Consider the following 25,941-nt stretch of genomic DNA (forward strand, 5'->3'; position numbering starts at 1 on the left):
GCATCTTCAGAGATATTGTTAAAGTCAACTTGGCCTGTAAGTTCCAACTGAAGTTACTATAAATGAACGTTAATACTGCTTCAATATTCCTTTTATTCATATTTTTAAAGATTTATTTATTTTAATTGCAAACTCATATATATATATATATATAATATATATATATATATATTGAGATACAGAAATCTTCCTCTGATGATTTACTCCCCAAGTGGCCACAATGGCTGGAGCTGATCCGATCCGAAGCTAGGAGCCAGGAGCTCTTCCAGGTCTCCCCCACGGGTGCTGGGTCCCAAGTCTTTGGGCCGTCCTTGACTGCTTTCCCAGGTCACAAGCAGGGAGCTGGATGGGAAGCAGGGCTGCTGGGATATGAACCAGCGCCCATATGGGATCCTGGTGCATTCAAGGTGAGGACTTGAGGCGCTAGGCCACTGTGCCAAGCCCCCTTTTATTCATATTAAGTTTTAGGGTCTACACACTTTCTTAGGGCCATGGCACCTACAGCTTTTCAAAGCTCCCTGGGAATCTGGGGACTTGGTGAGTGCTGACAGCCACTGCCATGAAGAGATGCTGCAGGTGTTCCTAAGGATTAGCCCAAGATCCCGACAAGGAGCCTGCCAGGGCTTCTGGTGGTGATAACAAAAAGCTACAATACCAAGTGCCTGTCAGTAGAACTGAAGAATGAAGGTGCGTTCAGTGGGCAATCAACACCGCAGTGAAAATGACGGAATGTTAGCTGTGGCCGCACAGATAAAGAGGACAGTGACAGGGGAAAAAACTCCAAATCCTGTGAAATCAACTAGGGAGTGGTTTAGGGCTATAAATACAAAACTGAAAATAAGGAAATGATTCCAAAATGCAAGAGTGATCTGGGACGCAAAAAAAAAAAAAAAAAAAAAAAAGGAAGGGAATGGTGTCTGGGCAAACATGGGATATTAAAGGGATTTTGTAAGGTTTTTGTTTTGTTTTTTAAGATTTGTTTATTTGAAAGGCAGAGTAACAGAGAAGGTGGGGCAAACAGATCTTCCATCCACTGGTTCACTCCCCACATGGCTGCAATGGCCAGGGCAGAGTCAAAACAAACCCAGAAGTTCCATCCAAGCCTCCCCGGTGGATGCACTGGCAGGTGCCAGGGCCCCACCATGCTGGCCCACCTGAAACGTGGTGACTGCATGTGGAGCCGGGCCCTGCCTCTGACCAGCAGAGTCGGTGACCCCGAAGTGCAGTCAGGGTTGGCCCCCACAGCCCTGCAGCACATGCTGAATCATACCTTACATCCAGAGAAGTGGTACATGGTTTAGCCGACTGTCAACTTAGGCTTCTAGAAGCATTTGTATTCAAGCAGCTTCACATCCTTTACTGTTTGGAAGACAGAGTGACAAGATCTCTTATCTGCTGCCTCACGCCCCAAATGCCTGCCACAGCTGTGCCCCAGCCTGGACGTGGGAACTTCATCTGGGTCTCCCACGTAGGTGGCAGGGGTCCAACTACATGAGCCAGCCCAGGGTGCACATGAGCAGGGAGCTGCATCAGCAGTGGTACAGCAAGGACTTGAACTGGTGCCCATATGGGATCCTGCAGCATTCAAGGACGCTGATGTTGCAAGAGGCAGTTTTATTGCTGTGTCATGATGTTGGCTCCTATACACTGATTTTTAAAGAACTTGCTTTTATATAGAACATACACTTAACATATCTAAGTATTATCAAATGCCAATTGAAAATATTGGTTAGAGAAGCAGGAGAGAGCGAGCATGACAGCAAGCAAGCTCCTGTTAGCTGGTCCTCTCCCCAATTCTTACAAGAGTTGGGGTTGGGCGGGCTGAAGTGCAGCCACGAGCTTGCATGGGTGGCAGGGAGTGACCCTTTCGGAAGATCTGCCTTGCAGGGGTGGCAGGGAGTGACCCTTTCGGAAGATCTGCCTTGCAGGGGTGGCAGGGAGTGACCCTTTCGGAAGATCTGCCTTGCAGGGGCTACATCAGGAAGAACCTGCAGTTGGAAGCGCGAGTTGAGACTTGACCCCGGAGTCCCTGCCGTGGGATGGAGCTGCCTTAACTGGCATCTTACCAGCCTGGGAAAACACCTGCTTCAAATGCTCACTTCTTCAAAAATGTCTTTATTACTACATAGTCACATCTTCCTTAAAGTGAGTTTACCACGGACAACTTCACAAGTTCCCTGATCCACATTTGTTAGAGAGTAGGGAAAACGATCCTGCAGTCTTTTAGTAGTTACATGATTTATAAGGAACACAGAAGTAGTGATGCTGAACAGCTCCCAGCGCTATGGGTACAGGATGACCACTCCCAAACTCAAGAGGCAGTAAAGCAAAATGTCCTGATCAGTTACTGCAAAGTGCTAACAGCATTTTCTGATGAGAGAAATGCTTAAGTTAGTACACAACCGACTGGGCAAGCAAAGCTGTCATGTAGGCTGGTACTTCTGCACTTAAAACACTGTAGTAACATATACCTTTATCTGACGTTAGTAACACATAGAATTTTCGGTCTGCGTTCCCAAAGCAGCTGCTTGACATTTTCTAGTGTCTGAGGTACTCTGGGTGTTTCTTAGCCTGTTCTTCTCGCACAAGGCCTAGTGGGATTGTGCAATACTGGAGAAATAATCCAGAATGTCCTGAATAGTGAACTCCATGGTGACCCCGGATCCCGGATAGCAGCGAGCAATCAGTCCTTCGAAGTGCTTGTACTGGCGTATGAACTCATCCTGCATGGAGTGCCACACCACCTGGTGTAAGCAAGCAGACAGAAATTACCCAACTGTGCGAACAACCAGAATGCAAACGTAGAAATAACGCCAAGGCACAGGTAAGGAGTCGGTGTGGCCCCGTGCTCGAGTGTGGGCTGGTCTCCAGAGGCTATTCCTGGCTGCGGGACCCCAGGCACATGACACTGTGGCCCTGGGATTCCTGCCCTCAGTTGTAAGATACAAGCTGTAGCTTCCTCCTACATTTCTTGGAAGCACTAAATGAGTGAATACACATGAAGTGCTTAAAACAGTGTTGGTCACAGTAAGGGCTCCGTACGCCTCTGCCGTTGTTACACACACTCGAGAATCCAACACTGATGCGGGTATGTGCTTCTATGCACATAAACTAAACTAATACGTTAGTGGAGAGACTTGTTTATTTTTTTAATTTGAAGTGCAGATTTTATAGACGGAAGGAGAGACAGACCTTCCGTCCGCTAGTTCACTGCCTAGATGACCGCTATGGTCAAAGCTGAGCTGACCTGCAGGCAGGAGCTTCCTCAGGTTTCCCATATGGATTCAGTGACCCAAGGCCTTGAGCCATCCTCTACTGCTTTCCTACGCCACAAGCAGGGAACTGAATGGGAAGTGGACAAGCTGGGACACAAACTGGCGTCCACATGGGATGCTGGTGCTAGCAGGCAGAGGATCACCTGTCCATGCCATTGCATTAGCCCCTGACGTTATTTTTCTAGAAACTGATGCAGAACATTGCTTGCTGCTATGCTATGAAGGACCTGTGCCTAAGATGAGTCAGACCTACTGTGTGCAACCAAGGAATTTCTAATGTAACAGTGGAGACAAGGGGCAGGCAACCAAGGCAGAATCTGATACACACAGACACAGTAGATCCATTAGCAGATTACATTCAGCAAGGCCACTGTGCTTCAGTCCAAAGGAGCTTTATGCCCACATCACCCACGTCTTGTGGTGACCTGGTCAGGGTGACGATTATGACACCATCTCTGAGAGCTGAGGGACTGTATTCTTCTAGAATTTTCCCTGTAAATCTTAAGCTTCATTAAACTCCAGTTTCTGTCAACCCCACACTCATCACACCTCTCATGATTGAGTCTACACTTCCTGCTTCTCACTGTCGCTCATGCTCCCTCTTTGAGCCAGCCAGCCAGCCCCCAGCGTAACTCCACCTGCAGGAACTCCCTCAGAGCTTAGGGCAGACCAGCAGCCCTTACCAAGCCTTCTACCAGGCTAAAATCAGTATTCTCACTCATCTCTGGGCTACTCCATAAGGGCTGTTTATAAAGAACACTGGCTTCTGTGTGGGGTTTAAGCTGGCACCAGCATCTATAAGATCTGGGGTCGTGGTCTATTACTCCACCCCTTCAATGCTTGGATTTTCTATCCATAAAGCAAACAGCAGCAGGGCATCCTGCAGGAGGGAAGTATAATTTTCATTTTCAGATAAAGATACTGAGGCCCAGAGGAATTAACTTGGCCAAAGTCACACATCTTAGCAAATGATGAATTCCTGTCTAAGATATCCTGTATTCCGTTTGTTGATATCTCCCTAATCTAAAAGAGCACCACACAAAAGAAAAACACCACAAAACAGAAACACAAATGGGCAGAACTCATTGCTGCTGTTCCTATGTGCACCACCCCTTCTTCAAACTTTATTAGTGTGCCTGCACACCGCACCCCAGCCCGCCCAGGAGTCCAGGATCCCCAAGCAGGTGCAGAGGAGCCACAGGCCTACCTGCAGCAGGTTCTCTTCCTCACACAGATGTTTGTCCACCTTCTTGTACAGGTTGTCCAGGCCCTTTTTCACTTCCTTCCCAGGGTACTCTCTGATCACTTTGCGGAGTTCCTGCTTGTTAAATGCAAGCTGGTAGCTCACTTCCTCCTCTCTTATGCCCTGTGCCACCCGGGCTTCCACGCCTTCAAAGAAATGCTTGAAGGAGGAAGAGAAACAATGGCGGTGACCCATTCTCATGAGCATCGACACAGAAATGATCACAAAATCATATATACTCATGGTACAAAAACCATGAGAGTACAGAGAAGAAAATCCTCACCACCTGCGACCACAGCCCGGAAAGGCAGCACTGACAACCGAGCCTTCCTTCCGACCTTTCCTGTGTAAACACATCCATGAGCATGCGCTGTACTTCCTAGGTAGGCATTAGAACGGCTGCAGAATATTCCCTGCACTGACTGAACCCAGAGTAAGTTATTCATTCCTCCAGTACTGGATAGTTAATATCCTCCCACTTTGGCAATGGATCAGAAAAATCTAGATCAATTTTTAGAAATCTATTATAAAAATACAGTTGCCATAAACATCTGGTATGTAAGCACTTAACTGGATTGATTACTTTCCAGCATACATTTCTAAGACTGTAATCACTCAAACAGAAGCATAAACTATCAGTTCTGGAGACTCTGCACAAAGTGCTTTCCAGAGAAGCTCCATCGTTGGTACTGAGCCTGCCATGTCCCCATACTGTCATCAACATCACCACAAGAAAAAACATTCCTTGTCAGAGTGGAATAAGCCTGTTATTTGAATTCATACTTCTCTGGCAACAGATGAAGCAAACCTGCTTTCTCTTACATTCAGTAATGATTCAAGGCCCTTACTCATCTACACTTGGGGTCTTAACACTTTTCTTACTGATTTAAAAAAAGAAATTCATTTATTGGAAAGGTAGGGCAACAGAGAGAGATCTCTGCCTCGTGCTGGCTCCTTCCCCAGCCGGCCACAGCTCCAGAGGCTGGAGGGCTGTGATTCCGAGCAGCAGGGATGCGGTCCGTGAGCCACCTGCTGCTGCCTCTCAGGGTGTGCAGGATCAGGAAGCTGGGCTGGCCGTGCAGCAGACAGGACTCGAACCAGGCACACGCACACATGAAACATGGGCAGCCCAAGCAGCGGCTTAATCTGCAGTGTCACACACCCGTCCCTCTTACTGCTTATTTAAAAAAGATTCTATTGAAAGAGTTATTCTTATTTGAAAGGCAGAGTTGCAGAGAGAAGGACAGACACAGAGAGACCTTTCATCCTCTGGTTCGCTTTCCAAACAGCTGCAATGGCCAGATGTGGGCTGATCAAAGTCAGGAGCCAGGAGCTCTCAGGTCTCCCACATGGGTGCAGGGGCCCGTGATTTGGGCCAATTTTTGCTGCTTTCCCAGGTCATAATCAGGAGGTGGAACAGCTGGGACGTGAACCAGTGCCCATACAGGAACCTACTACACCCAGTGCCAGCACCCAAAGTTTTTATATTAAATAGACGCTGCTTTATTATTACAAATATTCTTTTTACTATGTGCTTTTTGGCCATTGGCATACCCACAGCTGGGTACTACATGACTTCATACTCAAGACTAAAACGCCCTCCCTCTAATCACTTGTTCCTAAAATTTTGCTAGAAATTATTGTTATTTTTATCACATGGTTTTTTAAAATAACTTTACTCCTGGTCTCTTAAAAATTTTGTTTCTATATAAGTTTTTAACTGGTTACTACTGGAAAGTCACCACTGTACACATTCATCTGAACCCGATCACTTTACCAGAGACCAATAATTTCAACAATTCATATCCAGAAAATGCTAATCCTGACTTTCCTTTCCATATTTCTTATGAATCCGAAGGTGTTGTTACACGGTTAGAGCTTCCATCACAATGTTAGAAAGTAAAGGATCCATATCTGTATTTTCTCCCTCTCTTTCAAGATTCACTTATTTATCTGAAAGGCGGAGTAGAGAGAGAGAGAGAGAATCTTCCATCTCCCAGTTCACTCTCTGATTGACTGTAGCGATTGAGGCCGGGCCAGGCTGATGCCAGGAGCCCAGAGCGCCATGTGGGTGGCAGGGACCACTTCCTTGGGGCACATCCCACTGCTTTCCTAGGCCCGTGAGGAGGGAGCTGCATGGCAAGTGGCGCAGTCGGGCTGGGATGCTGGCGTCACGGGCGACGACTCAGTGGGCTGCTCCGCAATGCAGGCCTCTTGGAAGGTGATGCCTCGAGCACAGCAGCTAAGCATTAGGTGGCCTCTCCTCCACAGACTCACTGCGTTGATGATGGTGTCTTCTTAACCTTGCATGGAACTGGTTCTGTATTTGATTGGATGTCTTTTAGGGAGTTCCCTGAATTGCTGATAACATTTCATTTGATCTAAAAGTAAGCACTTATAAAAGATGACTACTCATACTGTAAGCAAAACTTCAGATAGGTCCACTTAAACCTTATTGTAAAAAGTGCCAGAGCTACCACTTTTTATATCAGACTTGCTCTGAAAAACTACTCAAGCAAGAAAAAAAAAAAATGAAAAGGCAATTACCAAAAGCATTTTTGGATTTCTTGCACTTCATAAAAGTTTCTGAAATTGTCCCCGGTCAGACACGAGTTAAGAAGCAGGAAGGTCTGGGGCCATGGTACAGTAGGCTAAACCTTCACTTGCGATGCTGGCAGCCCAGATGGTTCCAGTTGCAGCTGCTCTGCTCTGGTCCAGCTCCCTACTAATGTGCCTGGGAAAGCAGCAAAAAGTGGTCCAAGTCCTTGGGCTCCTACAACCATGTGGGGGATTCTGGCGTGGGAGGGGCCCAGGTTTGGCTGCAGTGGTCATTTGGGGAGTGAAGCAGTAGATGAAACATCTGTCTGTCTCTATTTCTCCTTTTTCGGTAAGTCTTCCTTTAAAGGGATGATATTCTGCCAGCTCTACTTTCAGACCAAGGATGAAACTACTGAATTTATCTGGACAATAAGATGCATGGTCCATGTCTGCAATGAAGGAATAATGACTGGTTATAAACTGTACTACTGTAACAATGAGGAACTCAATATGGGGGTAGGACTTAGGGGAATCCCAGAGCCTATGAAACTGTGTCATAAAATGAAAAACAAACAAACAAACAAAAAAACAGGAAAAAAACAAATCTTAAAAGCAAAAACAAAGCCAGCAGGAACAACTGCAGAGCAATGGAAAAACCTAATGTAGGTTCACCTTCCAGCTTGGCTACTTTCAGACTACGTGGTGACTTTCAGTTTCCTCATTTGCCAAGTGTGGAGAATCCTGTCCAAGTCACAGCACGCAGGGTAGAATGCAAAGACACGATGTACACCGAGTATCCAGCAGAATCTGGCAAGCTGGCCACATGGGTGGTGAGTCCTTCCCGCGAAGACAGGACCAGTGACTATGGCGTCACCGAATGCAGACAGACATGAACAGGTTCGAAGCCAAGGGAGAGGTAAGTGGAGACACTTACATTTAATTTTTCAAGAGGCTGCCCTAAGGAGTAAATGACGTAAGACTGCAGGTGGTCTGTGTACTTCTGCTTGGCTTCCTTTTTCTCAGCTTCCAGACAGGAAATCTTCAAACGGGAAAGCGTTGCAAAAATATGGTGGAAGTTTTCCATCATAACCACATCCCTGGGGGTCTTCTGGCTTTCACTGGCCACTTTCTCCACTACAAGCAAGGAAAACACACAGCAGCATCTCTGGCATGTGCACCCCGCAAGCGGCAACACATGCACTGATGGGATTCTTTGTGCTTTTTTTCTTTCATGTGTGAGTTTAACAACTGAGCACATTTCTGGAATTAGTGTGCCATATTGGAAGGTTTCCACATTCACTGGCCACAATACAAAATCATTCCACAACAGCCCCGCAGAAAAACGGAAGGTTCAGCATAAAATAAAGATGCTATTTCAAATCAGTGGGGAAATCAATTTTTCAAAATGTGTTAGGATAACCAGCTATTCCTTCTCAACACACTAAATTTAGATCACTACTTCACATCTTCTATCTAAACTTTAAATTGCTCTAGTACTTAAAATGTTAAAAGCAAATAAATATCATTATAAGCTAATAAAAAATGTTGACTTTATTAATTTGAAATAATAATGATGTGACTTCCTTAATTCCAGCTGACCATAAAGGGAAGCCATAAAAGGAAAGATGGGCAAGTTTGACATGAAAAAATGAAATAAAAAATTATTTATTTTACTTGTCAGAGATATGGAGAGAGAGAGGTCAAGACAGAAAGTGAGATTTCCCCCTCTGGCTCACTCCCCAGGGGCGGTTCCAGCTGGAGCCGGGCCAGTTCAAAGCTTCTTCATTCAGGTCATAACCCACTGCTTTCCCGTCATTGGTGGGAGCCGCATGGAAGTGCAGCAGCCGGGACTAGACTAGGGATGCGGGCACTGCAGGTGGCCTGCGCTGCGCCAATGAGCCGGCCCCCAAATCTGAAATATTCTTACATAGATGAAATCAATGAAATACCAATTAAAATAGACAATCTCTACCCCAGTGAGCTGACAAATAAAACGATGATGATGCCTGGTGTAATATCCAATTTCTAAGTTAGCAGAAGCGAGGACGACCATGAGCACAGAGGTTCCTGCCCTGGAAGCTCACCATTGACAAACACGCCTCGGATGAGTTTCGTATAGGCCTTGTCTAGATCTCCACGACGCTCCGCATTCTTAAAGATCGACTCTGCAAGTCCAGCAAACTCTTCAAATTCAGCAACAAATGGAAGAATCCCGACTTTACTCTTCTTTGAGATTTTTACTTCTTCCATCTGTCTTATCTGGTTACTCTAAAGGCACAAAGAAAAACAACCAAGCAATTTAGAACCGACGTGGGATTGTCATTTAATTATGCAGCACATAGGCAGAGCTTGCACAGGACCTAAAATATTTTGGATACTCATTAATTGAGCAGAATCAGCAAAAAATGATACTATGCTTTACAAATGCTTTTCTAATATGTCTTATCATTTAAGAAAATAAAATCAAGGAAAAAAATTCCTAATTATTAGAAAAAAAAATACAAGCAAGACCTCCGTCAAAGACAAGACTCTCAGGGTCAGTTCTGTCACTTATGGCCCGATCGGGCGTCAGGCCGCGAAGTCAGCACGGGGAATCTCTCGCAGGCTCTTACGGTTGCCAGGCATGTGGCCAGCCATTTCATTTCCCATCAGTCTACCAGCTTAAAATCCCTCTTGGGGACAAACTCTCGGGCATGCGTACGAACACAGCAAGAACACGGGCATTTTGACATGGACTGCATTCCATCGTGGGCCACATGTGCACTATTTATGTTCAGCAAAGCGCTTGTGCGCAATGCTGACGAATGGAAGGCTGGCTGTTTCACATGCACAGAATCCAGGCAGCTGGGTTCAGAAAGATCCAGTCACATCTGGTACTGTCATTCCGAGGGGATCGAGCTCCAGGAACATTCAAACTTCTGACTTCACTGCTGAGACTGTGGGGGCACGCGTGAAAACTGTGTAACATGTAGATAAGAGAAAGAATGACTTGATTTCTATGCTGAAGGCATAACCTGTGAGAAAGTCTGTGACACAGTGAACTGCTTCATTTTATCTTTATTCATGTTTCACTTTGTCTACTGATAACTTCAGTGTTGTCACTACCAAACAGAGCAGGAGCTGGGACCTGGAAAATGAGGGGTGTGTTCTGAAGCACCTAGCTTGTGGGGCTTGTGTGTCAGGGCCGGGTGAGATGGTGTGGGTGACAGGCTCAGACCTGTGCCTGGTCTGCAGCAGACACTGCTTTACAAATGCTGGGTCTATCGCTCTTACGGGGTTGCACGCAGATAGAGTGTGTGTGTCGCTAAAACACAAGGAGAACAGATCACAGATTCAATGTACTTGAACACTGAAGAGAGAGCGTTCTACATGAGAGCTCCTCTCGGGCTTTCTGACCAGTACGGTGGAAACAGTGCATCCAAGAAAGAAAAGAGTCATCAAGAAACAAATTCTGACAGAAATGATCCACAGTTCTTTCAAGCTACCAACATATACTATTTCCAGCCCAATCCTCAATTAGCCCAAGGACACGGGGTTATTCAGTGTGTGTAACATGATGATGGCCACATGGTACTATATGCCATGTCTCTCCACTGTCTACACCAATTTAACCAACTCCTACAATGCTCAGAGTGTAGCAGTACAGCTCTACAGTGTCCACAGAGAAGTGTCAATCCAGACTAAAGGCGGCTGAGAAAGGCACAGCGTGGTAGCACTGTCACATGAGAGCCACTCTGTAATTTTAGCAAGAGTTCAAGGTGAGTTCCCTTTCTTAGCCCTGTCCTTGGAAGAGCACTAGATATTTCTAGATACATAGGATTGGGGCACCTGATGAAGCATTCAAACGCCCAGGCTATCTGTCTAGTTCCCTGACATTTGTGACTTCATTACCATTTTAGAGTCATTTGCTGCTGCCCAGTACTAAAGCAGACAAAGCTTACCAAACACAGGCTACTGAGCACTGGAGAAGTCCTGAGTCCACGTGAGAGAACCATGAGCGACGGGCAGCAGGAGGACTCCTGCCTGGTGGCAACAGGTCACTCCTTTAGATGTATAAGCCACCAAGGACAAAACGTGGATTTATGGCTTGCCTGCGTTACTTGGTTTCTCCCTGCCCTCTCTGGAGTAACAAGATCATTCTTCAACAAGCAGCTGATGATTCTGACTAGCACCACTGCCTCCTCTGCCCTGCAGGCTCACAGAGAGGTGCCAGGTAACGTGCCCAGCACTTCATCTGAAACCGGTCCACAGCCACCTGACACCCCATTCTCAGCTCCACGGGAAGTCAGTTTACTAACACAAGTGTCCACACCTTGCTCCTCTGGAAACGCACGGTGTCCTGAGGTTAGCGTCCTGGCTGTCCCCTGGCACTCACTGCCTCCGCCTGTATGGACATTCGCTGCTGGAGAAGTGGGGTGGGGTGTGAGAACCAGGACAACAGACCTGAGCGGCCACCAGATGTCAGAGTACTGCAGCCGCCCAGTGAGGTCATTTGGTAGAGTCCTTCCCAACCAACAAGCCTGCTCAGCTTACCCTTGAAGTCTTAACAGCGGACACAGAGTGCTGTTAAGCGTTTAAAACACCTCATTTTCATGTTTCTGTCCCATTCTTCCATTGGTGTTCAGAGCCGGCTCTGACCTGGATGGCGTGCAGGAGACGCGCTCAATGACACCTACCAACTGCACACGAAGTGCCTTAGCACTCTGACGCCTGGCTCAGCCCAATTCTCGCCTCGAGCTCAGCAAATCCAAGGGACAATAAAAAAGCTGTTAATTTTTTCCCCTACTACAAAATAATGACTCCTGAAGTTATTATAAGAACCATTTATTCTTAAAACAGCACAATTATTAAAGCCACAAAACAACCCAGCTAGACACTCTAATCAAAATAATTTGTTTTATTGGAATACATTAAAAAAAGAATATGGCTTGGCACTGCAGCCTTGTGGCTAAAGTTCTCGCCTTATCCCATATGGTGGGATCCCATATGGTTGCCGGTTCATATTCTGGCTGCTCCATTCTACATCCAGCTCCGTTTATGGCCTGGGAAAGCAGTAGAGGATGACCCCAAACCTTGGGACCCCGAACTCATGTGGGAGACCCAGAAGAAGCTCCTGGCTCCTGGCTTCGGATAGGCTTATCTCTGGTCATTGTGGGCACTTGGGGAGTGAATCAGCAGAAGGAAGACTTTCTATCTCACCTCTCTGTGCATCTGCTTTCCCAATTAAAAAAAAATAAAAAGCAACAGAGAAACAGAGAGAGGAAACGGATGAATGAACAACAGATCCCGGTGACCACCTCGTTTGCTTAATTTGGAGGTCTCGGTCAGACACTAATCAGCTCCCCTGGGGCCACCACAGCACCTGCTGCATAGATGACCAGCAGTCACAGTGCAGAGGGGGACGCGCTGTCTGGGGCCACCTAGGCGACACCCCAGTACCAGGCTCCGGGAGCCCTGCCCAGTGAGGGAATGACTGTTCGTCTCCCTTACATTTACTTTAAGGAACTTACAATGCACTTGTCGAAGTTCCTCTTGACAGTGACCAGGACGTTGCCGAGCGTGGTGCTCAGGAAGGAGGCGGGGTCCACGTTCTGTGCGGTCCACACGTGATGGCTCATCTTCACCAGCATGTACAGCGAGTTGAAGCTATCGATCTTGTCTCCTAACGCAATGAGGTTGTTCAGCTCTGGCTCAATGCAGCGGAATATTTTAATCATCATTTGACGGATTATATCTTTCCTGTTGGGAAAAGACACAAGATACTGACAGTGATTACCAGCTTTGGATAAATTCAGGCTTAAGTTTAACCTGTAGGGCATATGGGTGTATACAAAGTAACTAAAATTTGATTTTTTTTTCAACTAAAAATGCCTAGTGATGAGGAGCTACTTATTCTACCACATTTTCTGACATAACATATTCTTTTGATGTCATGTTTTATCACTGATTAATTTTATACTATGTGTAAGGGCTGGTTCTTTGAAATGTACCTTGTGACTTGTAAGAAATACGCAGCAATTCACCTGCAGATGCCAGAACTGACAGCATGTTGTGGGTTCTGGGAGAATGATCTGCCCCTGCACCAGGGCCTATTTCAGTTCTATACAGGACCCATCATATTCCACCATCGGCACTGAGTGGTGGCAGGTGTCTCAGGATCCTCGGGACCCCTCAAAGAACAGCTCCCTCTCTATACTGCCATTTGAAGGTTACTGTTTCCAAAACAAATGAGAGCCGGGAAGAAACATACTCGGATGCAACATTCAGTGGTGCCCCGGGATGATGCTGTCGTGACAATATCCCTCCATCCAGGTCCTCGGCTTCAGTCTGGAAAAATTATCAGGCACTTTACATCGTTAAAGACCAACAACCTGACTAGTTTATACAACAAAAGCCTGCTCAGCCTTAAAGTTCCTCAGAGAGAATAATTATGAAAAATAATGATTTTTAAAGTAGTGTTACTGACAAAGCTATATAATTTAGCAGGCTGTTGAGGAACGTTCATGAAATGCTTTGTCCCTTGGTTTCCCAGGAGAACTGGTGTGTGGAGAGAAGTTGTGTTCTCCCCCGCGTGCACGTGAGGGCAGGGAGCTGCCGAAGGGCAGGGATCCGAGGGCAGCTCAACAAAGAACTGGAGGCAGGGACACTTAGAGGGCACGAGGCAGGCCTGCCCCGTCAGGGCAGTGCTGTGCAGCCCTGCTCTCCTGCTTCAAACCCCAGTTCTTGCTAATGTGCACTCCAGGAGACTGCAGATGACGGCAAATACTCGGGGGCCTTGTGACCCACAAGGGAGAGACCCAGACCCACCTCGGGGCTCCTGGTTCCTACTGGTCCAGCCCTGGCTTCCACAGGCTTTAAGAAACTAAACCAGCAAATGGAACATTTCACTCTCTTTTTGCCTTTCAAATAAAATAAGCACTTATTTTTTTTACTTAAAAAAAGTCCTTTCCCAAAACTTTCAAAAGAAAATTAAAAAATAAAAAATTAAGACATTTCATCAATCATTCGACTAAAACTCAGTATTATTTCTCATTCATTTCACGATTGCTTTTTACACTGGCTGTCTGAAGTGAAAATCTTTTTTCAAGATTTGTTTATTTATTTTCTTTTTTTTTTTTTTAAAGATTTATTTTTTATTTTTATTACAAAGTCAGATATACTGAGAGGAGGAGAGACAGAGAGGAAGTGGAGCTGCCGGGATCAGAACCAGCGGCCATATGGGATCAAGGCGAGGACCTTAGCCACTAGGCCACGCTGCCAAGCCCTGTTTATTTATTTTCAAATGCAGAATGATAGAGAGAGGGCGAGCCAGAGACAAGGAAAGAGCCTCCATTTGCCTGCTCTCTCCTTGCATGGGGATATGGCAGCCAGGTCTGGGCCAGGTTCAAGTCAGGAGCCAAAATCACACTCCTTATATTGTCTTTAAGTTCTTTAGAATCATCTAGAACACCTTTCCTTTGTTCTTCCTACACTGATGCCATCTAAAAGGCATGGTAGTTACAAAGCCAAAAGGAAGATCCACACTAAGCTCTGAGGCTCATCGTGTGTGTGTGTGTGTGTGTGCGTGTGTGTGTGCGTGCACGCTTGCCTGTATCCACACCATAGTGTTTATACTCAAATACCAGCTTTTTTCCTTTTTAAAATGTATTTGTCTTAACGCCAGTGGAAATATTAAAATTACTTTTTGAAAAAATGTTTTCAATTTATTTTCATTTTACAGACAGAAGTCTTCCATCATCTAGCTCATTCCCCAATGCCCACCAGAGATCAATCAAAGCTGGGAGCTTTGAGCTCCAGCTGGTTCTCCCATGTCAGTATCAAAGGATGCAAATCCTGAGCAATCCACTGTCATCTCCCATCACACACGCCGGCACGAAGTGGACTGGAAGCCACGTAGCTGGGACTCAAGTTGGTACTATGACAGGGAATCACGTGTCCCAAGCTGTGACTTGGCCTCTGAGGCAAACATCTGCCCCTAAAGCAGTTTTATAAATAATGGCCTGACAAGGTAAATTGGGACATCCCCTCAACCACCCCATAATTAAGTGAATGAATAGACTTAAGATAGTCTAGTATGTTCAATTAGATGTCTCAACTCCATCACTGCTTTTATTATTTTGTGGCATGTCAAAAATTATTTTAATCATGGTTACACTATAAATGCTTTCCTTTGAAATTGTGAGTACACACTGACCAGGTTAATTATGCTACTGATCTGAATATCAGCGAAATAAACGGGAGCCATACCGTAGTTCCAGGGATACTTTGATGTGGCTGCAGCTTGAAAAACTTGCTTATGAAATCCTGTTCTGCCAAACAGAGCGGCTCCAGTTCACTTAGCACCTGTTCAAAGATCTGAAGAAAACCAGAATGATCCTGGAATGACAGGTCTGTTCCGGAAGCTTGTCAGGAGTCTCTAGTCCTGAAGCTGTAATCCCAACAGAATCCCAAAAGCAAAGTCGTCCGAGAGCGCTGTGGCAACGCTGTATCAGCCAGCCTCACTGAGCCCTCAGCTGCTCATGTCAGCTCCGGCAGGAGGGACACACGGATAAACTTCCAAGACTTACCCACAACACAGTCAGAGAACAGAAAACTGTGATTTCCTCTGGACTTCATAGTTGCTCTAACAATTTAGGTCTGAGATATATGCATTTTATGATTGATGAGAAATACATTTTAACAAGGCTTTTATGTTTCTGAACTGATAATCCACATTTTGACTGCCATGTGACTAATACTTTTATTTTTAAAATGATTTGATTCAGAATTGGCAGGTAAGACAGAGCTAACATCATAGAGAGCCGAGGCCTTGAGCCCCCCGCACGCTGAGGCAGTCACCCACGGCAGCGAGCGAAGCGCTAAGGTCGCCGTTTCGGGGCGCCGGTTCTCCCACTTTACCTTATCGAACCTGGTTCTGTCAGCGACATCAAGGTCAGAGGCAGACATGTTGCCCATATCCAACAGTGACGAGGACTGCGACCTGCGATTCCCTGAGCCCTGGACGCTGAGTTTATTTAGACTAGAAGTCGATCCAGTTAGCTTTCCAGAACTCCCATGAAGACCTAAGAAATAATAAGACTCTGACTGTTGTGATCTTCAGGACACGAGATCCAGAGTTCTCCCACTGTCCTTCTGGGGCTCCCCCTGGTTGGCACACAAGGCTACCCGCTGGGGCGGGCTGCAGAGTGCACTTCTCCTTCACTAACTTTTGTGTCCGCCTCCTGAGCTTTTGGTGATGGATGCAGAGCCACACAGATCCTTAGAAGGGGCCCAAAAGGGACTCTGCACACGGTGCATCTATGCCCCAGCAAGCACCATCATCACACTGCAGAGTGAGAGCAGGAGGGTTTGTTTTCCATTCAAAGACACAAGTATAGATGAGGCTCATGGAGCACCAGGGAAACACACCAACTAATGTGACTGTGCTCCACCTGCCGCTCGACTCTGCATTAAAACATTTTAGTTTGAACTACAGTAAGTGGCCAATACTTGACTGTTTTGTCCTCCACAAAAGAAGTCAATTATATGATTTGATTTAATACGCTCCTAAACCCAGACTGCCTACACTTCCAGAATGCAGCTTAACTATGGCTCCTTTCAACCTAAACAACGTGAAGAGAAAAGGGCAATTTGAAAACGTGTGGTATTTGAGAAACAGTGGAAATGCAATGTGCACATCACTACCCACCAGTATGGGCACTGGGTTGAGGCAGGTGTCCAGTACAGCCAGGAGAAATGAGAACACAGAGCTGGACACCCCCCAACCAATGAATTAAAGAATTGAGTTTTTAATCCAAAATTAAATATAAACTACAAATAGAATCACTTCAAAACATTTTTCTTGAATGTCAGTTAACTTAAACCGTTTACTAATGGTCAGAAGGATCAAATACAGACATTAAAAGGATTAAGGACAAATTTTGGCTTCTCTATGCAAAATCTGACCATATAAGAAACCATATAACTTCCAGACACAGCCTGAAAACAAAAGTGTAATGATTAAGCCTTTTCATGAATGTCTGATACCTAGTTCTTCCATTGGTCACATAACAATATTACATATTCCTTGGATGTAGCCATGCCACTACCATCATGCTATTAATGATTTTTCACTCCTGGCAATTCAGAGCAACCAGCATTTCGGGGTTATCTGCTTTCAAGACAAGTAGCTAAATTCTCGACATTCAACAGACATGCATGAAGAACACCTACTGACACACTAAGCATACTCACTCTCTGCTTCCTGTTTGCCAGCACTTTCTTTTCGAGGCAGTGTAGCTGTGATGGATTAGGTTGCAAGCATCAAAGACAAAGACAAGTTAATAAACTGCAATTCGCACAAACCATGCACAAGAGGAAGTTAAAGCTCTAGTTTAAAAGACACATGCAAAGAACCATGAGCGTCAAGTCAGGTGTGAACACACGTGCAGTTCTTGCTATTGTTTGAGAAACTGTATAAGAGAAAACACTTTATTGGTTTTTTAACACACTGCTTTTATTCAAACATTCAGGCAAAAACATACTTGTTGTCCTCTCCTCCCCATTTTTAGATGACTTTTTAAAAGCTTATAATGTTGCTTTATTTAAATTTAAAATACTGAATTTGAAAGTTTGGGTTTTCTTTGAAAATGTCATTTACCTAAGTCATTTAACTTAAAGGATGTTTACTGGAATGAAGTTGTAGATTTAGACATCAACTAACTCACATTCTCCTTGCACTGAATGATTTTACATAACACCTTGATAAAAACTGTCATAACTGGGGCTTAAAGACCATTTTAAAATTAAAACTGTAAGGCTAATGACTTGTCACTGGCTTCATGAACGTCTAGAATGAAAGCTACGTAATGCAATATTAAAAACTGATGAGAGAGTAATGCTAATGGAACAGATTTAATACAAGGTCATTTAGCACTTCTTTTTATCTTAAGACTTCTTTATATATAGCATTTATTAGGTCCATTTTTTCAACTGATAGCAAATTCTAACCTCTAGAAGTAAATGTGAAAGGTAAAGAAAGAAATCAGAAAATGAAACAAAATTAAGGCACATAACTGTACTCTAGAGATACCTTAAAACCAGAGCAATTTATCAATTTACATGATCCTGGCCAAAGCCCGACTACAAGCCAGTCGCCTGCTAAAGCTGCCAGGCCTTGGCCACCTGAAGCCACCAGGAGAGGCTGGAAGCTAAAGGGATCCACATGGTGAACGTGGATCCTTCCAGAAGACCTCAGGGCCCTTCCTGGTGGCCTTACGGTGTCATGTGCTCTGTGCACCAGTTCCACAGCAAAGCCAACATGACCTTTCACAGAGTTTTCATTTCTTTAGTGGCCATACCAAATAAAGAGCTAGTAGTAATGCTTGTTCATTAGAACCTGGGGACTCATAAAAAGTTCATGTCATTCATCAGTAATGAGGGACAGCACCTGGGCAAAATGTTAACTAACTGGTCCATCTAGAATACAAGTCTTTGCTCACTGCTGCAGTCCAGGGCCAGAACAGCGCTTACTGTCAGGAAATCAACAGATATTTACCGAATTAATCTTCCCACGAGTCCCAGATTCTACCTTGTACTCAAGATTCCCTTCAGAAGCAACAGGATTTTTTTAGTTCACTGGGGCAACAATGATAACATGATTTTGGTCTAACATTTATAAGATTTGGAAATATTAGAGAAACAGGAGCGAAAGCAGGAATTATATAAAGGCATATATTATGAAGCTAGACTTCCATATTAACATGCTTATTAATTTAAAAAAAGACTAAATTTCTCTTTTGTGCCAGTTCAATAGGCACATTTGTAGAATACAAAAAAAAAAAAAAAAAAAAACTCCCACACAAAAAACTATTCTTGAAAACAGCAATCCTGAGGCTACCAAGGCAAGCCCACAAGAAGGGCAAGAATCCACACAAACACGTTCTCGTTAAGGTAATCCCTCGCATCTTCAACACACTGTATTTCGAATCATTCGTACTAAGCAGATACTGAAGACCTGAGTTAAGAATTGGTCCAGGGCCAGAAGGGGGGCATAATATGTAATCCTCTATTCTCATGTGCTGGCATCCCACGTGGGTGCCCAATTGAGTCCTAGCTGCTCCATTTCAGATCTAGCTTCTTGCCAATGACCTGGGAAAACAGTGGAGGACGGCTCAAGTGCTTGGGTCCTTCCACACGTGTGGAGGACCCGAAGACGCTCTTGGCTCCTGGCTTCAGAACTCACTCGCAGCCACCGGGGGAATGAACTAGCGGATGAAGATCTCTCTCTTTCACTCTGTCTCTCCTGTCTGTAACTCTGCTTTCCAAACAAAAGCAAATTTTAAGAACTATTGAAGGAAAAAAAAGAGTTGTTCAAAAACAAGACCAGCCCTCTGATTCTCAGTGACTGTGTCCTTGACCTTAAGCTTCCCTCGGGGAGATGTAGCCACGCTCACTAGCCTTGTCAGCATCTGTGAGCTGGCATCTTTAAAGAGCAAAAAAAAGCAAAATACACTGAACTACAATGACCTGATTTTGACTTCAGGATTTTACTTGTACTATTTACTACTATTTTTTTAAAAAGATTTATTTATTTTTATTAGAAAGTCAGATATACAGAGAGAAAGATCTTTCATCCGCTAATCCCCAAGTGGCCAAAATACCCAGAGGTGAGCCTATCTGAAGCCAGGAGCCCGGAGCCTCTTCTGGGTCTCCCATGTGGGTGCAAGGTCCCAAGGCTTTGGGGTGTCCTCAACTGCTTTTCCAGGCCACAAATAGGGAGCTGGATGAGAAGTGGGGTTGCCAGGACAAGAACCGACATTCATATGGGATCCCAGTGTGTGCAAGGTGAGGACTTTAGTCGCTAGGCTACCACACTGGGCCCTATTTATTACTATTAAAAGTTTGTTTAAATATAGTTTGAGTTATGGGAAAGATACATTTGAAAACATTTGCATTCTACCTTACATGGAATTTCTCAAGTCACTTTTATTTAACCTGAAATTTATCTTTTACATGCTAACAAAGTTTTATCTTCAAAAGTGAACAAATGTTTCTATCATATGGCTTGCTTATTATTTTTTCTCTTATAGTTGATATTAAAATAATCGAGTTTAATTCAGTAATTTTTTATGCAAGAAATTACTCTGCCCATCTCTGTGTAATACACAGAAGAGAGAGAAGTTCAGCATGTCCAAGACACAGAAAGCTTTCTAAACATGCATTTTGTGAATTAAAAACACTTTCAGCAAGTTGAAAAACTTCTCCGGGGCAAGAAAAGAAAAACTAGGTTTTAGATTAATGCAATAATACTAAAACACTATTGTAACTGACTTACGCTTTTAGTACTGAATTTATCTTGACATGAATCAGACTTTCTAAACTATTACGAGTAGGACTAATGCTGTACTTCGGCCTATTTAGAAATATTTCCTTTTATTTCCATGGTTTACATTCTCTCTGGATTCTATAGGCTGATGAGGAGCTCTCTCAGTAAACAATGGTTCATTAACAAGTGGTGACAAATGTATCGAATGAAAACATTAGACACGTAACTGCATTAATATTATGCTGTTTACTCAAAAGAAGCATAACATATCCACAGTGGAACATTAACAAGGATATCCACACACCACTATTTAAGAACAATTAACCTTTAGGATGAGTTAGCATTTCTGTTTCCAAAAGCCTGCTGCCCTAGATCTGTCAGTATCTTTGTCAAAGCGAGCACATACCCACAGATTCAAACCAGTTCCAGAGTCTGGGCTAGTACAATCCATGTATTAGTGTTGCACTGTCAACAAGTGGTGAATCACAGAGTAATTACCTACTAAAGACAGTCTCCTCTGTCCTAAAGAAAAGAGTGGAAACGCGAGCCATTAACATGGAGTCCAGTTTCCGAAGACTCGGGTGGCTTAGGGCATAGGCTGCCGTCAAGCAGCAAATGCTGAACTCATGAGTCTAAAGGCAGCTGCACAGACACACTGAAGGGGACACGGCAGCCAGTTAAGGCCGGGCTTGGACTTAAATAGGCACAGAACTCCATCCAAAAGGAACTCCAGAGATGGGGACATGCAACAGCAGAATGTGGCCTCGGCAAATCACCTTCCTCGGGACTTGATACTTCCGAGCTGGCTACCCTTTCCAATGACGTTCCTGCCCGTGGAGAATGCTCAGGAGCAACTGAATGAACACAATTCCCAAAGGACTCTAGGAAAACGAGGTATGATCACAGCGGACACTTTGGGGGCATTTCTGTAGCCCTGCGGCATGGAAGAAACGTCTTCAACTTCTCCTTTGGATTCCAGATAGCCAGCGGGAAGTAAGAAGCCGGGAATCACTTCCATTTCTCTGTGGAGAGCAATGGCTTGCCCTGAGCTGATACTAAAGGTCCTTTGGGAACCCGACACTGAGCTCTCGACATCTTTCTCTTGGTCCACTACTCTAGCACACTGCACTTCATCTGCTTGCCAAGCGTGCTTCCTACGAGAATCCAGTTTAAACTGCAGTATGAGAACACAATTGCTGTCATATTCACATCCTGCACACGTTTTGTAAAAAAGCTATTTACTGATACACACATTTGTTGTAAGAAATACCTGGAAAGCAAGGCAACAGACTAGGGCTCCACTGTTACCGTCTGCCCCCTTAAGATCCCTTTGAGCAGGAAGTCACAGAACTGACAGGCCTCAGCTTACCAAACTTCTTGCTTTCTTTTGTTGTACCAGTCATCTTGATCTTTGCAACTTCAAAGAAATCTTTGATTTCTCTTTCGTAGAGTCGGGACAAATAATCCATGTAATTCTGAAAACAAAAGTCACATGTGCTCCTTACTAATAAAATAAATACAACAATTTCCATTTTTAAAATCCCCCAAGTCCTTCACGCTTGTGTTAATCATTGTGTTCAGAACTCTGGTGCCTTCCACGGGACACAGAGAGTTGGCCACTTTTTTTTTTCAAATTGAATGGGCAGCAGAACATTAACAATTTATAAAAATATGAAGTCTCAATCAGAAAAAAAAAGTCTCGAAGACTGACCGTCAATCTCAGGAGGTTATGAAGAGAGGCAAGCCCTACCGACCACCCTCCCTGCAACCCCCCACCCCCCCGGCTCATGGGTCCACAGAGGAGGCGAGCTGGGCAGCTGAGCTGTGACAACAGACAGCTCTTTCCTGTGGGCTCCCGTCGTGTGCACCTGAAAACAGGCTTCGGCTTAGACTGAGCTTAGGGACGGCTAGGAGCAGCGGCCAAAGACGTTACCCCTAAAAACATGGAGCTGGGTACAACAGATCAAAACTAGGTTTGAGGCTGGTGACTCTGAAAGGAGTTCCTTTATTGAGACCTAACTGAAAATCTCGCATAGCTACTGCAAGAATTCACAGGCGAATTCCTTCCAGGGTGTCCACAATCGGGTCTAGGAAAGATGTTCACAACCACTGTCAATCACTCCTCATTCCGCACAGCTCTGTCCCCGCCTCCCACCTCCCCAAGCTGTCAATCACTCCTCATTCCTCAAGGCTCTGTCCAAGGCTCTGTCCCCGCCTCCCACCTCCCCGAGCTGTCAATCACTCCTCATTCCTCAAGGCTCTGTCCAAGGCTCTGTCCCCGCCTCCCACCTCCCCGAGCTGTCAATCACTCCTCATTCCTCAAGGCTCTGTCCAAGGCTCTGTCCCCGCCTCCCACCTCCCCGAGCTGACGCTGAAGTTCCAGCAGCACCTGCTGTAATTTAGTCTTGGGAATACATGCAGCTGCAAGAATACAAAACCTGCCAAATTTTCGTGTATTTTGATTTTTTTGAATTTTCTTTCAAAAGTGGACAAAATCTATTTGTGGGATTCCCTGTGACATCTCCTAACTTTGTAAAAAAAAAAAAAACTTACAAAAGATCCTTTTACATATATGCAAATACATTTCTTTGACTGAAGAGTTAAAAATATCTATTTTTCTTCCTAAAGAATATGGAACAGGCTTTTCCTGTTCCCACCAAAGCGTGTGAGCCGTGTAAAGCCAAGTGCCCGTATCTGTGGCCACGGGGATGAATCAGCCGTTGTTGCTAAGGAAACGCTGGTCGATTTCCTTCTTTCTTTTTTCATTCCTTCCTGCTTCCTTTCTAATTACAGTTCTGCTCTGACAACATTTTAATAACCCAATCAGATTGATGTGAAAATATATATCCTGTCAAAATTTCATTCAAAAAGCTCATTAATACTGTCAATCAAAACCACACTGAGAATGATTCTATAAATCATTACTAGCTTGACAATCATAATGCTTCCTCACTTTAAATTACATTTATGAATACTGTATGACATGTGAACTTGGGACAACACCACTCACTGAGAACACAATTAGGCAAAAAGCTTATTGATTACTTATTTGAATATTCAAGGAGAGAAAATTTGTTTAATTATTCAAAGTATTAACCCTAAAATTTCAAAAAGCAAAAAACTACAGTAATATAATTTTTTCCTTTAAGATACTGCCAAATAAAAATTTCAGTGAATGAGACAAAACCAAGTACAACAAAAATCTTACCTAAAACAGTTCAGGATAAGATGTGTTAATACTTTGGAGGATGGGGCCTGGCACGATAGCATAGCGGCTAAAGTCCTAGCGTTCAGCATGCAGGGATCCCATATGGACACTGGTTCTAATCCCAGGGGCTCCGCTTCCCATCCAGCTCCCTGCTTGTGGCCTGGGAAAGCAGTTGAGGATGGCCCAAAGCCTTGGGACTCTGCACCCATGTGGGAGACCTAGAAGAGGCTCCTGGCTTCCAATTGGCGTAGCTCCAGCCATTGCAGCTGTTTGGGGAGTGAACCATCAGATGGAAGATCTTCCTCTCTGTCTCTCCTGCTCTCTGTATATCTGCCTTTTCAATAAAAATAAATAAATCTTAAAAAAAAATACTTTAGAGGATGAAAATCCTTTTTAAAAAGCATATTTTAAGTTATAACTTTATTTTTTTAAGATTATTTATTTAAAAAAAAAAAAAAAAAAAAAAATTATTTATTTTTATTGGAAAGGTAGATTTATAGAGAGGAGAGACAAAAGATCCGCCATTTGCTGATTCATTCTACCAGGAGCTTCCTCCAGGTCTCCCACGAGGGTGTCATCCGGCCCTGCATCCCTAAGCCATGAGCAGGGAGCAGCATGGGAAATAGGGCAGCCAGGACACGAACCTGCACCCCTATGGGATGCCAGAGCTTGCAAGAACAGGATTTAGCGATTGAGCCATCATGTCAGGCCAAGTTCTAACTTTTAAATAATATTTTTAAAAATATTTTAAAAGGAATATGCCCCCTTTCTTACAATCTCAGCTTAGAAACAGAGGGAGTAGAGCTTATTTCAAACATATAAATACACATCAAAGACAAAGCACAAGCAGACATGGAGAGAAGAATGTAGGAGATAGGCTGCCAACGATGCACTGCCAGGGATATGCCATTGGCCTTTCTTAGTACCCCACGGCCCACAGACCTCTACTCCGCCGCTTGGCCTCCTCCTGACGCGGCAGGCAGCCACGGGGTGGACCCCACCTCTGCACTCACAACTCCAGTGCCGTCATGCACGTCCAGGGCATCTCCGATGGCCGCCCTGCTCCCACGACTGTCACTGAGCACCAACACACCTGTCGCAGGTCTTAGATGTGTGTTTTAAACCTCCAATTCACAAAACTTACAGATAAAAATACTCTCAATGTTTTAACAGATTCTAATTCTAAGCTCTTCTTTCAGGCAGGAGGTCCCAAATACCACTGGCTGTTTATGTATTTGTTAGGTAGACAGTACTCCTTAAGCTTTATTTTTTAAAAAGACATGAGCCTAATGCCCCTGAAGTCCACCCCTATCCTATCATGATGGGCACTCACTGCTCAGTTCTACCAGCACTGTCCCTTGCCCTATGTCACCCCAGGAGAAGCTGGCTTCCTGGGGTGATCCATCTTCCCTTCCAGCTGTGTCCTGCCCCACTGGAGCCCGCTCGCCTGCTGACTGCTCCTCAAACAGCCCCAGCCTGCCATGCCTAAAGATTCCAGCACTGTACCCGTCAGGGAGGCTTTTTCGGGAAGCCCGCTAGCTCATTCCCCGGCACCTTGTCTGTCAGGAGCCGTGCACTATAGCCACACTGAAGCCATTTTGAATATAGACCTATGGGACAGTGGAAACCCCCGGTTGGCTAGATGCTTGGGAAAGAAGTTATGAAACTAATCACACGCTTAGCTTCAATTGTTCCTAGCAACTGTTTCAGAATGTGATCGATGCTGTACTTACCAACATCTTGTTACTGATTACCTACGCTATTGTCGATATGTTGGTTACTATTGTTGATATGGTGGCTGCTCAAGAACAATCGGTCTTGAGACCATGGCTTGCGTCCCAGTTTCTCTTTCCCTGAGCCTTAGTTACTGAAGAATATAAAAACCCTCAGTTGAAATCAATAAACTGACAGCTTGATCAGACCTACTGTCTTGCTGTCCATTCTTTGTGTCTCTTGTCCCTTCATTCTCTCCTAGGTGGCTGCGACCCCGTTGACTGTCCTGCTGGACAGGACACTTGTCCTGGCTGATCTTCCCTCAGACCCCAGCGTTCAACACTTCCTTTTCTTCCGAGCTCTCGGTTTGGATGGCCTTTCTCCTCTAGCATACGCACAAGCAGAAGCATGTGACTGTTCCCTTCCACGCTGGCCCTCCAGCCCTTAGAAGCTGCCAGCATGGACAGCCCACTGGTGGGTATGGAGGCCTCGGCCCCATGCCGCTGACCTGCACTGGGAGGTGCCTACAGCGTCCTCAGCTCACTGCGCCAAGAAGGTTTTTATCACACTGCTCCACCAGCTTTCGGAGCTTCTCCGTTGGCTGACATCTCTTCGGTCCTTCTAGCATCTTCCTGGGTTGAGACTATTACAGCCGAAC

The 25,941-nt window shown here is 44.8% G+C and overlaps 1 protein-coding gene across 3 annotated transcripts in view; it reads right to left on the minus strand.

Annotated features, from left to right (window-relative positions):
• Positions 1-2,095: 2,095 nt before the first annotated feature.
• EXOC1 (exocyst complex component 1) overlaps positions 2,096-25,941 on the minus strand; it is a 52,090-nt gene continuing 28,244 nt past the window's right edge. The window contains exons 9-18 of one of the 3 annotated variants that reach the window (XM_058667285.1): positions 21,732-21,837; positions 17,290-17,334; positions 15,955-16,118; positions 15,304-15,411; positions 13,307-13,383; positions 12,567-12,795; positions 9,141-9,324; positions 7,991-8,190; positions 4,483-4,677; positions 2,096-2,744 (exon numbers count right to left, since the gene is read on the minus strand). In XM_058667285.1, coding sequence (XP_058523268.1) covers positions 2,592-2,744; positions 4,483-4,677; positions 7,991-8,190; positions 9,141-9,324; positions 12,567-12,795; positions 13,307-13,383; positions 15,304-15,411; positions 15,955-16,118; positions 17,290-17,334; positions 21,732-21,837 — 1,461 coding nt within the window. In that variant the 3' untranslated portion in view covers positions 2,096-2,591. Of the gene's footprint in view, positions 2,745-4,482; positions 4,678-7,990; positions 8,191-9,140; positions 9,325-12,566; positions 12,796-13,306; positions 13,384-15,303; positions 15,412-15,954; positions 16,119-17,289; positions 17,335-20,860; positions 20,885-21,731; positions 21,838-25,941 lie in introns of all 3 variants that reach the window. The other 2 variants (XM_058667286.1, XM_058667287.1) reach the window with 2 other exon arrangements.

Source organism: Ochotona princeps, chromosome 7, assembly GCF_030435755.1.
Source record: "Ochotona princeps isolate mOchPri1 chromosome 7, mOchPri1.hap1, whole genome shotgun sequence".
Taxonomy (NCBI): Eukaryota; Metazoa; Chordata; class Mammalia; order Lagomorpha; family Ochotonidae; genus Ochotona; species Ochotona princeps.